At 32.9% G+C, this 16,895-nt stretch overlaps 2 protein-coding genes across 2 annotated transcripts; both read left to right on the forward strand.

Annotated features, from left to right (window-relative positions):
* The first annotated feature begins 299 nt into the window (after positions 1-299).
* LOC119601864 (lectin subunit alpha-like) lies at positions 300-1,058 on the forward strand. Its single transcript, XM_037953087.1, has 3 exons — positions 300-447; positions 515-629; positions 697-1,058. The coding sequence occupies exons 1-3, from the start codon at positions 316-318 to the stop codon at positions 969-971; spliced, it is 522 nt and encodes a 173-aa protein (XP_037809015.1). The 5' UTR covers positions 300-315; the 3' UTR covers positions 972-1,058.
* Positions 1,059-4,449: 3,391 nt separating this feature from the next.
* On the forward strand, positions 4,450-16,824 carry LOC119601862. The gene is made up of 10 exons (XM_037953083.1): positions 4,450-6,649; positions 8,065-9,795; positions 10,790-11,291; positions 11,354-11,592; positions 11,646-11,836; positions 11,904-12,065; positions 14,654-15,043; positions 15,102-15,240; positions 15,305-15,678; positions 15,735-16,824. Exons 1-10 carry the CDS (start codon positions 5,096-5,098, stop codon positions 16,093-16,095), a joined length of 5,643 nt encoding a protein of 1,880 aa, XP_037809011.1. The 5' UTR covers positions 4,450-5,095; the 3' UTR covers positions 16,096-16,824.
* Positions 16,825-16,895: the final 71 nt, after the last annotated feature.

Below are 16,895 nucleotides of genomic sequence, written 5' to 3' on the forward strand. Positions count from 1 at the left end.
AATTTGATCTACTTTTCTAAATTTCGAAAATTTGAACTTAATTTCGAACTCAATTTTTCTTTCAAAAATTATAAAAAAAACTTTAAAAAAATTCAATTTTAGTTCAAAAACCCCTTATAAAACTGTAGAGCATTTGTAAATTGCGACCTTGATTGCTAAAGAAATCTCCTTAAACTTAAATATGTTTCCGCTACTATTTATATAAAAATATATATTTTTTTATCAGTTTCAGTAGCGCAAAAATATTGAATAATGAAAGTGAACTAAATAAAAAAAATGTTTGTAATTTCTTTAGTTTTACGCGTACCATCCAACATGAAACAACCTATAAATCTAGTGCTAATCGTAATTATAGCATATTTTTGCTCTTTGGCCTATAGTGCTGATGACAAATTACTCTTTAAATCGGAAGAAAAAAATGAATATTATATACAACCGGCACAAAAAGTGAGTTTTGTAATAAGAAATTATTGGAAAAAAATTGTAAAATCAATTTTGTGTTTTCTTACTAAAGTTTACTTGGGCCCAAGCTTTAAACGAATGTGACAGTCGTACAATGGATTTATTAACCATAGAGGATGCCAAAAAAGCAGAGGAGATTGAGAAATTATTAAAGAAAGTATTTTCCAGTAAGAAAAACTTAATATTTTATTAAATATCAATATTGTTAAAACCGTACACACCTTTTTATTTTAGAAAAAACCATACCTCGTTTCTATTTGGGAGCCCATGATCAAGAAGAGTTTCGTAAGTTTAATTGGATTACCAAAGAGGCCATAAAACCCTTTAGCTATACAAATTGGGAATCGAGCGAACCGAATAATTATAAAAATCTAAATGAACGTTGTGTTCATTTGGGTTTCCATGGCTCATTGCAATGGAATGATATAAATTGTGAACGTAAATATGGTTTCATATGCCAGGAGAGAACGGATTTTGCAAGCTTATTAGAAGTTATAGAAAGGGCTTAAATATTTAATAACTACTAAAATAAACTAATAGCAATTTGATGTTCAAAAATCTTAGAAGTTTTTTAAGGATATTTTAAATTTTTAAAATTTTTTAATAAATATAAAATTCTTTGAATTATAATTTTTTACTTAGTAAATATATTAGAAATTTATCTATAAATTTTAAATATTTTGACATAAACATAAAATTAAAATTTTTTCAAAAATCATTGCAAAAAATATTAAAATACTAGATTTAATATAATATTAAAAAATTATTTAATAATTTTTGTTTAATTATTAAAATTGTGTTTTTTATTATTACTTTAAAATCAAATATTTTCTTAAAACTTCAAATTTTTGAAAATATAGCTCCAGTCTTAGTTAGTTAGTTAGTTAGTTAGTGTTAGTTAGTTTAGTTAGTTAGTTAGTTAGTTAGTTAGTTAGTTAGTTAGTTAGTTAGTTAGTTAGTTAGTTAGTTAGTTAGTTAGTTAGTTAGTTAGCTAGTTAGTTAGTTAGTTAGTTAGTAGTTAGTTAGTTAGTTAGTAGTTAGTTAGTTAGTTAGTAGTTAGTTAGTTCGGTAGTTAGTTAGTTAGTTAGTTAGTTAGGTAGTTAGTAGTAGTGTTAGTTAGTTAGGCTTAGTTAGTTAGTTAGTTAGTTAGTTAGTTAGTTAGTTAGTTAGTTAGTTAGTTAGTTAGTTAGTTAGTTAGTTAGTTAGTTAGTTATTAGTTAGTTAGTTAGTTAGTTAGTTAGTTAGTTAGTTAGTTAGTTAGTTAGTCTAGTAGTTAGTTAGTTTCGTTAGTAGTTAGTTAGTTAGTTCGTTAGTTAGTGTAGTTAGTTAGTAGTTAGTTAGTTAGGTAGTAGTTAGTTAGTAGTTAGTTAGTTAGTTAGAGTTAGTTAGTTAGTTAGTGAGTTAGTTTAGTTAGTTAGTTATAGTTATTAGTTTAAGTTAGTAGTTAGTTAGTAGTTCGTTAGTTAGTTAGGTTAGTTAGTTAGTTAGTTATTAGTTAGTTAGTTAGTTAGTTAGTTAGTTAGTGAGTTAGTGTAGTTAGTTAGTTAGTTAGTTAGTTAGTTGTTAGTTAGTTTAGTTAGTTATTTAGTTAGTTTAGTTTGTTAGTTTAGTTAGTTAGTTAGTTAGTTAGTTAGTTAGTTAGTTGTTAGTTGTTAGTTAGTTAGTTAGTTAGTTAGTTAGTTTAGTTTAGTTAGTTAGTTAGTTTAGTTAGTTATGTTAGTTAGTTAGTTAGTTAGTTAGTTAGTTAGTTAGTTAGTTAGGGTAGTTAGTTAGTTAGTTAGTTAGTTAGTTAGTTAGTTTAGTTAGTTAGTTGTTAGTTAGTAGTTAGTTAGTTAGTTATTGTTAGTAGTTTTAGTTAGTTATTAGTTAGTTAGTTAGTTAGTTAGTTAGTTAGGTTAGTTATTGTTAGTTATTAGTTTAGTTCGTTCGTTTAGTTAGTTAGTTAGTTGTTAGTTGTTAGTTAGTTTGTTCGTTAGTTCGTTCGTTCGTTATTCGTTCGTTTTCGTTAGTTTTTGTTAGTTAGTTGTTCGTTCGTTCTTCGTTCGTTCGTTCGTTTTCGTTCGTTTCGTTCGTTAGTTAGTTTAGTTCGTTTCGTTAGTTCGTTAGTTGTTCGTTAGTTAGTTCGTTAGTTCGTTCGTTAGTTCGTTGTTCGTTAGTTCGTTCTCGTTAGCGTTAGTTATTCGTTCGTTGTTAGTTCGTTTCGTTGTTTAGTTTGTTCGTTCGTTCGTTAGTTAGTTTGTTCGTTCGTTTTTAGTTCGTTCTTTCGTTCGTTTATTTAGTTCGTTCTTGTTCGTTAGTTAGTTCGTTAGTTAGTTTGTTCGTTTGTTCGTTAGTTCTTTTTCGTTCGTTCGTTCGTTCGTTTCGTTCGTTCGTTCGTTTTTTTTTTCGTTCGTTGTTCGTTCTTTTCGTTCGTCGTTCGTTTCTTTCGTTCGTTCGTTCGTTCGTTTTCGTTCGTTCTTCGTTCGTTCGTTCGTTCGTGTTTTCGTTCGTTCGTTTCGTTCTTCGTTCGTTCTTTCGTTCGTTCGTTCTTCGTTCTTTCGTTCGTTCTTCGTCGTTCGTTCGTTCTTTCGTTCGTTTCGTTCGTTTCGTTTTCGTTTCGTTGGTTCGTTCGTTCGTTCGTTCGTTCGTTCTTTCGTTCGTTAGTTCTTTTTCTTCGTTCTTCGTTCTTTCGTTCGTTTTTTTCTGTCGGTTCTCGTCTTCGTTCGTTCCCTTCTTTTCTTTCGTTCGTTTCGTTCTTCTGTTCCTTGTTCTTATTCTTTTTTCTTTCTTTCGTCTTTTTCCTTCTTTCTTTCCTTGTTGTTCTTTTCTTTCTTTCTTTCTTTTTTTTAGTTTTCGTCGTTTTTCGTAGTTTTAGTTTGTTTTAGTTATTGGCATTTTATGTGTGGCTCGTCTTTGATTTCTTTCCTAATTTTTTCTCCTTGTTTTTACACCTTTCATTATTTTTAAGTATTTTATTGCATTTTTATGTTTGTGTTTTGCATTTCAACACCTATTTCTTTGGTATTTTTATAAGTTTGTTTTGAAAAACAAAATATAATCGTTTAACTGTGATTTTATGGTTTTTTTAGGAAGTTTTTATGTTTTTTGTTTTTGTTTTTGTAGCGATTTTTGTGTTTGCATTGAAAAAGCGCTATTTAAAACTTATCGTGTTTTCTCTGTCTCCTTTCGCTATTTTGTTTTATAGCGGTTATTTGAAGACAATAGTGTTGCCAGTATTTCTTTAATAAAACAATGTTAGCACAAGGATGCCACTGAGTGTAAGACATGCTGTCAAATATCATAATAAGCCTTTTTTATAGAAGTGAAGTTAGGAATAACAAAAATAATTGTGATCTTTTCAAGTTATATGTTTAACATAAGATACCGGTTTTTAAATAATTTTATCAATAATTTTCAGCAATTTTAGTGGAGTAACTGATCTCAATTTTTATTAAAAATTTTTAATTTTAAAGAAATTTTTTCTAAACTTTTGGTGAACATGATTTGATTATTTCTGGAAAAAATTAATTTGTTATGGATAATTAGATGTTTTTTCTTTTATATAACTTATACTATACATTAAAACGTTAACGTTACGTTTTACTAATTCCCTTTTGTATATAAATAAAGGTTTTAGGCTTGACTAAACAACTAGGCAGCACTTTTTCCTTTGCTTTTTTTACTCTGCCATTTATTTGAGCGTTTTTTTTGTGGATTATTAAATATGACAACTTTTTTGGTGATAAACAAACATCTGGCAGTCTTTTTAATTGGAAATAGGAAATTTGTTGAGCCTCAACAAAACCATTTTTTTTTTTGATCAGAGCATTCTACTTAAAAGGGGGTATCTGTTTATGTATAGATCCAAGCAAATTTTGCAGAGCTCTTTGGACTCAGGAAAAATTTTCATTTCAAAAATGGCGCTGAAAGAATGACATTATTAATTAAATATGGCAACTTTTTGTGATAAACAAACATCTGGCAGTCTTTTTTTTAACACTTCAAGTTGTCAAAAAGTAGACGGGCAAAGAAACTGCATTTCTTCGAGTGTTTTTATTAAAATTGTTTTTAATATAGAAAAACCCAAAGAAAAAATTAAATATTTGTAAAAATTAAGAAATAAAAGTTTAAACTTTAAAGAGAAAAACTAAAAATGTAAAAATTATTAAGAAAAACATTAAATTGTAACAAAAATACATTGAGAAGAGAGCTAGAAAAAAAACTGAATTTTTTTTTCTGCTGCTACATGAACACCAGCAAAAACAACAACAGCAAAAGCAGCATAAGTTTTTGTGTGTAAAAGAGTGTATGTGTGTGCATGTGTGTTTTTCATATTTAAGAGAAGAGATATAAAAAGATTTTTTTATGGTGAAGAAATACAAAAAAAGTAATGTTTGAATAAATATCTAAAAAAATTTAATTAAAATGAAGCAATAATTATTGTAAGAGGAAGAAACATAGAAATTTAAACAAAATGTTAAAGATTAGAGAGAAATTTTGCTGAAAAAGTAATATTTTTTTAAGCTGGAAGGAAAAAATAAAGAAGTGACGTCAAAAGTGGAAAAAATATAAAAAAAGAATATTTTTTTAGAAAAAGGGAGGAGAAATAAAATTTTTTAAGAAAATTTTATAGAAAAATAAAAATTTTAACAAAATGACGGATTGTTTGGAGGGATTGTTGAGCAGCATGGTGAACACCTTTAACAGTGATTGCCCCTCTAATGCTGAAGTAGATCTAACCGATGATAAGACTTTGAAATGGCGAAATTTGTCCAAGAATCAATTTGCTGCTAAAGATAAAGATAAGAAACCTGGTGTGAAATCAATGACTACAACAGCTGCCGCAGAGACAGAAGCAGCAGAAAGTGGGGTTGAGTTAGAGAAGCAGGAAAATAATTTAAATAAACAGGAGCCTGCTGCTGTTGAGGATACACAAGAGCAAAAGTTTAAAAAAGAAAATGATCATGTAGTAGGTGGGCCAGAAGGTGGAGAAGTAAAAGAAAAATTACTTGCTAATGAAGAAAATCTAGAGCAAACATTTAAAGATTTACTAGAGGAAGAAGTAGAGGAGACCATTAACTTGGAAATCAAGGAAACAAAGTCCGAACAATTATTAAATTGTAATAAAGCAAAGGAAATACAAAATAATGCTAATAGCAACAACAACAACAATAATAATAATAACAGTAACAAAACCAATCAAAATCAAGGTCAGCCAGTTTTAATAAAACAAACCAACAATAATACCAATACTAATAACTTAACAACTACTACAACAACAAATAATAATCAAAAACAACAACAAGAAAAAGAAAAATTAATTACAAATTCAAATCAACAAGAATTAAACATAAAAATAGAAAATCTAAATGAAAAAGAAATGTTAACTAAAACAAGCACAACATTAGCAGCCATAGAGGCAGAAGAAGCAGCAGCAGCATCAACATCTCCCTCAACAATTATAAATTTAATATCTCCCTCTCCCAAAACACTTGTTGGCAAAATAAATCCACCAACAACTGCCGACCACGATGATGAAGACCAAATTCCCAACATAAACAAACAAGAACAAGAAAATTCTTCAAACAAAACACAAATAACAAATCAAAACAAAGTAAATGAAAAAGAAGCAGCAACAGCATCCACCATAACATCAACAACAACAAAACCATCAACATCTGCTCTTCAACAAGAAGACAACAAACAAAAAGAAGAAAACCCCACAAATAGCAATAAAACCGTTAAAGCAGATAATGAAACAGAAAAACATAAAAATGATAAGCCCACAAACAACAACAACAACAATAATAATTCTACGGCAACGACAGCAAAATCTACTGCGCAAACGTTAAAAACCAACAACAACAACACCTCCCTAACAAACAGCCCCTCATTTGACAACAAAACCAACAAACCCCCTCCACAACAAATTACTAATAACAATAACAACAACAATACAAATGAAATAAATACAAATCATAATAACCAAGCAAATAATAACGGTACTACAACTACAACAAACTCAAATGAGTGTGCTATTACTAAACATGGGGATGTAACAACAACAATAACAACCAAAGAGGTGCTTAATAATAACAACAACAACACTGCAAATACTCTTCTTGCTATAAAACCAGATGATGTTGGTGTTAATGATGTTAATAAAGAAGGGGAGCTAACTAATAATGATGTTAAAGGTGTTAAAAATGTGAGTATAACTTAATTACACAATATATTTTTATTTAGAAAAAGTATTGAGAGAGAATGGGCAATAAAAAGAAGAAAAATATTATTTTGAAAGGAAATAAAAACCAATAGAAATTTGGGGGGAAAAACCGAAGTTAATTAAAAAGATTTTCCCTAAATGTTATTTAAACTAAATTGTAAATTAAAATATGTTTTATTGTGAAATATGTAGTTTTATCTTAGAACAGCTAGATTATAAACTAGACTATGCCACTATATACTAGACTATAGACTAGACTATAGAATAGACTATAGACTAGACTATAGACTAGACTATAGACTAGACTATAGACTAGACTATAGACTAGACTATTGACTAGACTAGACTAGACTATAGACTAGACTATAGACTAGACTATAGACTAGACTATAGACTAGACTATAGACTAGACTATAGACTAGACTATAGACTAGACTATAGACTAGACTATAGACTAGACTATAGACTAGACTATAGACTAGACTATAGACAGACTATAGACTACACTATAGGCTAGACTATAGACTAGACTATAGACAAGACTATAGACTAGACTATAGACTAGACTATAGACTAGACTATAGACTAGACTATAGACTAGACTATAGACTAGACTATAGACTAGACTATAGACTAGACTATAGACTAGACTATAGACTAGAACTATAGACTAGACTATAGACTAGACTATAGACTAGACTATAGACTAAACTATAGACTAGACTATAGACTAGACTATAGACTAGACTATAGACTAGACTATAGACTAGACTATAGACTAGACTATAGACTAGACTATAGACTAGACTATAGACTAGACTATAGACTAGACTATAGACTAGACTATAGACTAGACTATAGACTAGACTATAGACTATAGACTAGACTATAGACTAGACTATAGACTAGACTATAGACTAGACTATAGACTAGACTATAGACTAGACTATAGACTAGACTATAGGCTAGACTATAGACTAGACTATAGACTAGACTATTGACTAGACTATAGACTAGACTATAGACTAGACTATAGACTAGACTATAGACTAGACTATAGACTAGACTATAGACTAGACTATAGACTAGACTATAGACTAGACTATAGACTAGACTATAGACTAGACTATAGACTAGACTATAGACTAGACTATAGACTAGACTATAGACTAGACTATAGACTAGACTATAGACTAGACTATAGACTAGACTATAGACTAGACTATAGACTAGACTATAGACTAGACTATAGACTAGACTATAGACTAGACTATAGACTAGACTATAGACTAGACTATAGACTAGACTATAGAACTGAACTAGAAATGTACTGTAGTCAAGACTAGCCTAAAATATGCATAAAATATAAACCAACAAATTATGTTAACTCTTTGCAGAATCTGTCATCGGCTGCTGATACTGCACCCAGCACTCAAAATGAAAATCTGCAAAAATCCTCTACAGATTTAGAAGAACAATCAATCCTTAATGCCGCCGAAAGCAATGATACATCATTAATTGATGACAACAAACCATTAATAGATAAACACCAGCCGGTTTCTAAACGTGGTAGAGGTAGAAATAAAAAATATTCCACCACAGATGCTGATAGCAATCACAACGCTACCACAAACGAATTACCCATAATTGAACGTCACAGTTCGCCACAAAACACAGAACGTAAATTAACACGTAAACGGAAGAATCCTGCAGATGATGAAATTGAATTGGCAGGACTACTCAATAAATCAGAAGATGAAGAGGGTAAGCGCACAAGACGTAGTGAACGTTTGTGCAATCGTTTGGATGGTTTCAAAATATTCGATGAGGAAAAGGAGCCATCAGATGACAATAATAAAAATCATGAAAGCAATGAATCACCCACAAGAAAGACTTTAAGATTAACGCTAGATGAGAAGACACCTCCTAAAAAGCGAGGACGAAAAGCTAAAGTACAATTGGAAACTGAGAAATTGCAGCAAGATAACAACGAACAAAATACATCCTCTACTACATCAGCCACAACTAATTACAAAAAACACAACTCAGAGGCGGCTGTCATTGTACCAAAACGTTCCCAGAGGCGCATAAAACCAACTACTAAGATTTTAGAAAATGATGAACTTCGTTATGAATTTGAAACCAAAAATATTGTTCGAATGACAGCCCAGAATTGGAGTTCCACAGAGCAGCAGCAACAAAATGACACTACAACTCCTACACATCAAATTGTCACACAAAATGAACATAACACAACCACAAATTCCAAGCAGAAGAGTGAAAAATCAGAAAATAGTAATGACAGTCATCCCACGGGCACTAGTAATATTAAAAAGAAGCTTTTTCCCTGCCCTGATATAAAAAAGTTCCTGCAGGAAATAAAATCAGGAAAATGGAATCAAAATCGTTCACCCGAAGATAAAAAGTTAAGCAAGAAACAGCAGCGCAAATTGAATAAACAAAAGGAGAAATATTTCGAAAGAATGGGCCTAAGGCGTAATGTCAGCAATGAGTCAAGTGACAATGATAGTTTAAGTGATAATGCTGAATTTGTGCCCACCACTCGTGTACAAGTAGGTAAACCTAGTGTGACTTTAAGGGGGCGTAAAGATACCACTACTACACAGCCTCCAACAGCAGCTGCCACCACTACACAAAGATCGGTTTCCTCCTCATCCACACCTCCCCAAACAAGACGCACTCAAAGGCAGAAAACTATTTCCACCAATGCCGATAAGGTGGTGGAATTGAAATCTTTAAATGCCTCTGTAGTGGCGGAGAATACATCAGCCACCACTCCTACACCCTCAACTACCGGGCAGAATACCACCTCCTCAAATGCCTCCACTTCTTTAACGGTGCCAGAAACCTCAGCAAAAACTAAATTTGATTGTTTATGTCACATCACCTCTAACTATTGTACGCCCATGATTAAGGAAACACAATATTGTTGGGCTATTGATAATATAGATGAGGAAAAAGTGGGTTGTTCTCATCAACTCACGGGTGAGGTGCTAAATTTGTTTAGAGCCAGTCAGAGGTCTGTATATATGGTCCTGTGTGAGGAGCATCAGAAGAGACTTAAGGCTCATAATTCCTGTCCGGCGTGTGGTATCTTTTGTACGCAGGTGAGTAAAAATTGGATGAGACTTCCAGTTCAGTTCTCGGTCAGTTCTAGTTCAATTCTAGTTCAGTTCTAGTCAGTTCTAGTTCAGTTCTAGTTCAGTTCTAGTTCAGTTCTAGTTCAGTTCTAGTTCAGTTCTAGTTCAGTTCTAGTTCAGTTCTAGTTCAGTTCTAGTTCAGTTCTAGTTCAGTTCTAGTTCAGTTCTAGTTCAGTTCTAGTTCAGTTCTAGTTCAGTTCTAGTTCAGTTCTAGTTCAGTTCTAGTTCAGTTCTAGTTCAGTTCTAGTTCAATTCTAGTTCAGTTCTAGTTCAGTTCTAGTTCAATTCTAGTTCAGTTCTAGTTCAGTTCTAGTTCAGTTCTAGTTCAGTTCTAGTTCAGTTCTAGTTCAGTTCTAGTTCAGTTCTAGTTCAGTTCTAGTTCAGTTCTAGTTCAGTTCTAGTTCAGTTCTAGTTCAGTTCTAGTTCAGTTCTAGTTCAGTTCTAGTTCAGTTCTAGTTCAGTTCTAGTTCAGTTCTAGTTCAGTTCTAGTTCAGTTCTAGTTCAGTTCTAGTTCAGTTCTAGTTCAGTTCTAGTTCAGTTCTAGTTCAGTTGTAGTTCAGTTGTAGTTCAGTTCTAGTTCAGTTCTAGTTCAGTTCTAGTTCAGTTCTAGTTCAGTTCTAGTTCAGTTCTAGTTCAGTTCTAGTTCAGTTCTAGTTCAGTTCTAGTTCAGTTCTAGTTCAGTTCTAGTTCAGTTCTAGTTCAGTTCTAGTTCAGTTCTAGTTCAGTTCTAGTTCAGTTCTAGTTCAGTTCTAGTTCAGTTCTAGTTCAGTTCTAGTTCAGTTCTATTTCAGTTCTAGTTCAGTTCTAGTTCAGTTCTAGTTCAGTTCTAGTTCAGTTCTAGTTCAGTTCTAGTTCAGTTCTAGTTCAGTTCTAGTTCAGTTCTAGTTTAGTTCTAGTTCCGTTCTAGTTCAGTTTTATTCACTCTTGATTTTCTGTTAAAAATTTTGTATTTTTTTTCCAGGGCAAATTTATCTTGTGCAAACAAAAGCACTTCTTTCACGCAGCCTGTGCACAGCGTATTGTTCTCAGCTCTAAATATGATCCTCAACAACCTGCCTCGAAAAATGCTAGTCGTACATTGGTACTTAAGTGTCCACACTGTGGCCTAGACACACCCGAACGCACCTCTACCATTACTATGAAAACTCAAACCGTGCCCATATTCCAGGCCACACAAAAGCCCCTAGTACCCTCATTAACCCCTGCCAGCAATACTGCTACAAATTCCTCGCTTACTCCCCTAGGCAGTGTAAATAGCCCGGCTTCTGTGAGCTGGTCAACAAGCGTTATACGTCCCTATGTTAACATTAACTATGATAAACTTATACCCGAATCGGTTATGAATGTGGTAAATGCTCGAGGACGTACTTTGCAAACACACAATCAGGCAACGGAATTTACCACCAAAGATATGTATTATGCGATAAAGAATGATGATTTGGAAAGGGTAGCGGAAATATTGGGTAAGCTTGATGTTTAGAAATAAAAATAAACTCTTGTTGATTAAACTATTGCTTTCTTGTAGCTTCTAATTACGATGTTACAACCTGCATGCGTGAATTTTATCATGGCACTTGTTTGCATTTAGTGGCCCATTATGGCACCATACAAATGGCCTATTTATTATTGTGCCAGGGTGTAGGCTCGGATTTTATTAATATGATGGACCGTGAGCTACGCACCGCCATTATGTGTGCTGTCAAAGAGGAAAAGTGTAATATTGTTAATCTTTTCTTGCAAAATCGTGCCGATTTGGCTTTAAGGGTAAGTGGGTGATGTCTTCAAGTTTTTAAAATTTCTTAATATTTGTTTTATAGGGTCCTGATGGTCATACTGTTCTACATATAGCAGCACGTACTGGTAACTTGGAAATCCTTAAGCTTATTGTTCATAGCTATAAGGCCAGTAAGGATGTGTCACAATTTTTGAGTTTTATTAATGCTCAAGATGATGGTGGTTGGACGGCCATGGTTTGGGCCGCTGAATTAGGTCATACGGATATAGTAAGGTAAAGGGAAATGTTTATTGTAACCTGGATTGTGGGAAGTTCTTTAAATGCGAAAATTTTATTGCAGTTTACTTCTGCAACAAGGTGCTGATCCCAATATCTGCGATAATGACAATAATACGGTGTTACATTGGGCAGCATTACAGAATCATGATTTGGATACAATAACAGTATTACTAAAGGCGGGCATTAATTGTAATATACAAAATGTGGAGGGTGAAACGCCTTTGTAAGTAAATTTTGAAAAAAAAAAAAAAAAAACGATATTAAACTAGACTATAAGTCTAAAGTGTACTATAGAATAGTACTAGAACAGAACTAAAACAGAACTAGAACTGAACTAGAACAGCACTAGAACAGAACTAGAACAGAACTAGAACAGAATTAGAATAGAATTAGAACAGAACTAGAACAGAACTAGAACAGAACTAGAACAGAACTAGAACAGAACTAGAACAGAACTAGAACAGAACTAGAACAGAACTAGAACAGAACTAGAACAGAACTAGAACAGAACTAGAACAGAACTAGAACAGAACTAGAACAGAACTAGAACAGAATTAGAACAGAATTAGAACAGAACTAGAACAGAACTAGAACAGAATTACAACAGAACTAGAACAGAACTAGAACAGAACTAGAACAGAACTAGAACAGTACTAGAACAGAACTAGAACAGAACTAGAACTGAACTAGAACAGAACTAAAACAGAACTAGAACTGAACTAGAACTGAACTAGAACTGAAGTAGAACTGAACTAGAACTGAACTAGAACTGAACTAGAACTGAACTAGAACTGAACTAGAACTGAACTAGAACTGAACTAGAACTGAACTAGAACTGAACTAGAACTGAACTAGAACTGAACTAGAACTGAACTAGAACTGAACTAGAACTGAACTAGAACTGAACTAGAACTGAACTAGAACTGAACTAGAACTGAACTAGAACTGAACTAGAACTGAACTAGAACTGAACTAGAACTGAACTAGAACTGAACTAGAACTGAACTAGAACTGAACTAGAACTGAACTAGAACTGAACTAGAACTGAACTAGAACTGAACTAGAACTGAACTAGAACTGAACTAGAACTGAACTAGAACTGAACTAGAACTGAACTAGAACTGAACTAGAACTGAACTAGAACTGAACTAGAACTGAACTAGAACTGAAACTAGAACTGAACTAGAACTGAACTAGAACTGAACTAGAACTGAACTAGAACTGAACTAGAACTGAACTAGAACTGAACTAGAACTGAACTAGAACTGAACTAGAACTGAACTAGAACTGAACTAGAACTGAACTAGAACTGAACTAGAACTGAACTAGAACTGAACTAGAACTGAACTAGAACTGAAACTAGAACTGAACTAGAACTGAACTAGAACTGAACTAGAACTGAACTAGAACTGAACTAGAACTGAACTAGAACTGAACTAGAACTGAACTAGAACTGAACTAGAACTGAACTAGAACTGAACTAGAACTGAACTAGAACTGAACTAGAACTGAACTAGAACTGAACTAGAACTGAACTAGAACTGAACTAGAACTGAACTAGAACTGAACTAGAACAGAACTAGAACAGAACTAGAACAGAACTAGAACTAGAACTAGAACAGAACTAGAAACAGAACTAGAACAGAACTAGAACAGAACTAGAACAGAAAGAACAGAACTAGAACAGAACTAGAACAGAACTAGAACAGAACTAGAACAGAACTAGAACAGAACTAGAACAGAACTAGAACAGAACTAGAACAGAACTAGAACAGAACTAGAACAGAACTAGAACAGAACTAGAACTAGAACTAGAACTAGAACTAGAACTAGAACAGAACTAGAACTAGAACAGAACTAGAACAGAACTAGAACAGAACTAGAACAGAACTAGAACAGAACTAGAACAGAACTAGAACAGAACTAGAACAGAACTAGAACAGAACTAGAACAGAACTAGAACAGAACTAGAACAGAACTAGAACAGAACTAGAACAGAACTAGAACAGAACTAGAACAGAACTAGAACAGAACTAGAACAGAACTAGAACAGAACTAGAACAGAACTAGAACAGAACTAGAACAGAACTAGAACAGAACTAGAACAGAACTAGAAAAGAACTAGAACGGAACTAGAACTGAACTAGAACTGAACTAGAACTGAACTAGAACTGAACTAGAACTGAACTAGAACTGAACTAGAACTGAACTAGAACTGAACTAGAACTGAACTAGAACTGAACTAGAACTGAACTAGAACTGAACTAGAACTGAACTAGAACTGAACTAGAACTGAACTAGAACTGAACTAGAACTGAACTAGAACTGAACTAGAACTGAACTAGAACTGAACTAGAACTGAACTAGAACTGAACTAGAACTGAACTAGAACTGAACTAGAACTGAACTAGAACTGAACTAGAACTGAACTAGAACTGAACTAGAACTGAACTAGAACTGAACTAGAACTGAACTAGAACTGAACTAGAACTGAACTAGAACTGAACTAGAACTGAACTAGAACTGAACTAGAACTGAACTAGAACTGAACTAGAACTGAACTAGAACTGAACTAGAACTGAACTAGAACTGAACTAGAACTGAACTAGAACTGAACTAGAACTGAACTAGAACTGAACTAGAACTGAACTAGAACTGAACTAGAACTGAACTGAACTAGAACTGAACTAGAACTGAACTAGAACTGAACTAGAACTGAACTAGAACTGAATTAGAACTGAACTAGAACTGAACTAGAGATATAAGAATGATGAATTTGTTTTAATATGCATTCCCTTTTCTTTCCTCTAGACACATTGCCTGTCGTTTATCAAGTAAAAAACTCTGCCTTTTACTTATTTTCAATGGTGCCGACCTGATGCTGCGCAATCGTTCCGATGAACTACCCTATGACTGCATACCCGACGAACATTCAGATTGTGCTCGTCATGTAGGCTTTCAAATGGAAATGCATGCTTTACATCGTCGTCGTTCGAACATTGTTTGTGGTGACATCAGTAATGGTCGTGAATTGTGCCCGATTCAAGCTTTACGCAATGAAAATAATGTCATGCCAGTAGAAGAGTCTGATCAATTAATGTTACCCGATTTTCGTTATATAACCGATACTATAATATTGCAGAATTCGGTACAAATTGATCAGCGAGTATCGCAAATGCGCATATGTAATTGTAGTGATGGGTGAGTACAGGATTGAAGGAAATAGGGAAACTTTTTTTAAAATTTATTTTTCTATCAGATGCACCACCGATAGCTGTCAGTGTACGGGAGCCTCGGATCGCAGCTGGTATACGGCAGAGGGACGACTAAGTGCCGATTTTAACTTTGAGGATCCAGCTGTTTTATTCGAATGTAATGATGTGTGCAATTGCAATAAGGTAGCAAGAAAATTTCATTAAAATTTGTTGTTTTTATGCTGATTTTTTCAAAATTTCTTTGAAGCGTTTTTGCAAAAATCGTGTAGTACAAAATGGCATAACCATACCGCTGCAGGTGATTGAATGTGAAGACTCTTCCAAAGGCTGGGGTGTACGCACCATGGTCCACATACCCAAGGGCAGTTTTGTGGCAGTTTATACCGGAGAAGTTCTAACAGAAATGGAGGCTGATCGTCGTACCGACGATTCTTACTTTTTCGATTTGGGTCATAATCATTGTATCGATGCCAACTATTATGGCAATGTTAGTCGTTTCTTTAATCATTCATGTGAACCTAATATTGTGCCCGTTAGGGTATTTTATCAACATCAAGATTATCGTTTTCCCAAAATATCATTCTTCACCTGTCGTGACATAGAAGTGGGAGAGGAAATTTGGTAATTATTATAGGTAACAAATAACTTGTACAAATTACTAAAACTTTTACTTTCAGCTTTGATTATGGCGATAAATTTTGGTCGATTAAGAATCGTTATTTCACCTGCAAATGCCAGTCCACCTCCTGTCGTTACTCTAGTTTACTGGTGGAAAATGGTGATGAAGAAATGGAGGATCAAGATATATCTTTAAACTCTACTAATGAAACTCCTACCTTAACTATAACATCTTCTACGAATTCCTCTAACAACTCCCTTTTAAGCAACAACTCTATGCAGCAGCAGCAGCAACAACAGCAGCAAATCATGCAAGCTGAACTTTTACTACCCAACAACAATGAACTCTCTATTATACCTATTAATCCCTCCACTTCATTGGCCTCCTTACCCTCGAACACTACCAATGGCACCCCTTAGCTTATGGACATACAAAACTATTCCATTATTATACTATACGAAAGTTAAGTCAACTTTCGGTGAGTCTTTTACTTAAACATAATGTTACACTAACTCCTGCCCCCCCCTTCCCTCCTTTTTCTTTATAGTTAAAGCTTTAGGTGTTTGTATACAAAAGAAAAATCCCAGCTTTTCATGTTTAAGATGTTGTAGTTTTTTTTTTGTTAATAAGTTTTTAATAGTGCAAGTCGTAAAGTGTATTTTCTTTATTTAGTTAATAAGGTAATTGGAACAAAAATAAGAAAAGTGAGCCATGAAAACTTTAAAGCTGAATACCAAAATTTTCTTTTATACAAAAAAATTATGTACAAAATTGAGTAAAAAAGAGCTTTTTCGTGAAGTATAAGTTGAATTTCAGGAGAACTCTAATATTTGAAAGCAAAACTAGCAAAAATGTAAAATTTTCAAAAAAAGCTTTTGAAAGCTTTTTTATTTAAAAAAAGCTTTTTCAGCTGAAAGCTTTAAAATCTATTACTTTTCAAATTCCCAATAAATTATTTAACAACTTTTTTTCTGAAATTTGTTAAAAGTTTGAAAATTTGTTAAAAGCTTTCCGAAAGTTTGGCTTAAAAATTAGAATTTTGGTAAAATTTATTCACAATTTTTAAATTTTCGTGCTTAATATATCTAAGTTAGCGATTTTTTCAAAAAAGTTTTAACGAGCTTTTCCAAAATTTTATTAAAAATTTTAATTTTGTTAAAATTTATTAAAAATTAGAATTTGGTTAAAATTTAATAAAAATTTTAAAATTTTCTTGCTA

This window comes from Lucilia sericata, unplaced genomic scaffold, assembly GCF_015586225.1.
Source record: "Lucilia sericata isolate MDLA Ls3-8-SP2 unplaced genomic scaffold, ASM1558622v1 Contig000194F_arrow, whole genome shotgun sequence".
NCBI classification, from domain to species: domain Eukaryota; kingdom Metazoa; phylum Arthropoda; class Insecta; order Diptera; family Calliphoridae; genus Lucilia; species Lucilia sericata.

Coding starts and splice junctions, on each gene's coding strand:
- LOC119601862 (XM_037953083.1), top strand. CDS start 5,096: ATGACGGATTGTTTGGAGGGATTGTTGAGCAGCATGGTGAACACCTTT. Junction 11,593..11,645: donor GTGCCGATTTGGCTTTAAGG/GTAAGTGGGTGA, acceptor TTTGTTTTATAG/GGTCCTGATGGTCATACTGT. Junction 15,044..15,101: donor ATATGTAATTGTAGTGATGG/GTGAGTACAGGA, acceptor TTTTTCTATCAG/ATGCACCACCGATAGCTGTC.
- LOC119601864 (XM_037953087.1), top strand. CDS start 316: ATGAAACAACCTATAAATCTAGTGCTAATCGTAATTATAGCATATTTT. Junction 448..514: donor ATATACAACCGGCACAAAAA/GTGAGTTTTGTA, acceptor TTCTTACTAAAG/TTTACTTGGGCCCAAGCTTT. Junction 630..696: donor ATTAAAGAAAGTATTTTCCA/GTAAGAAAAACT, acceptor TTTTTATTTTAG/AAAAAACCATACCTCGTTTC.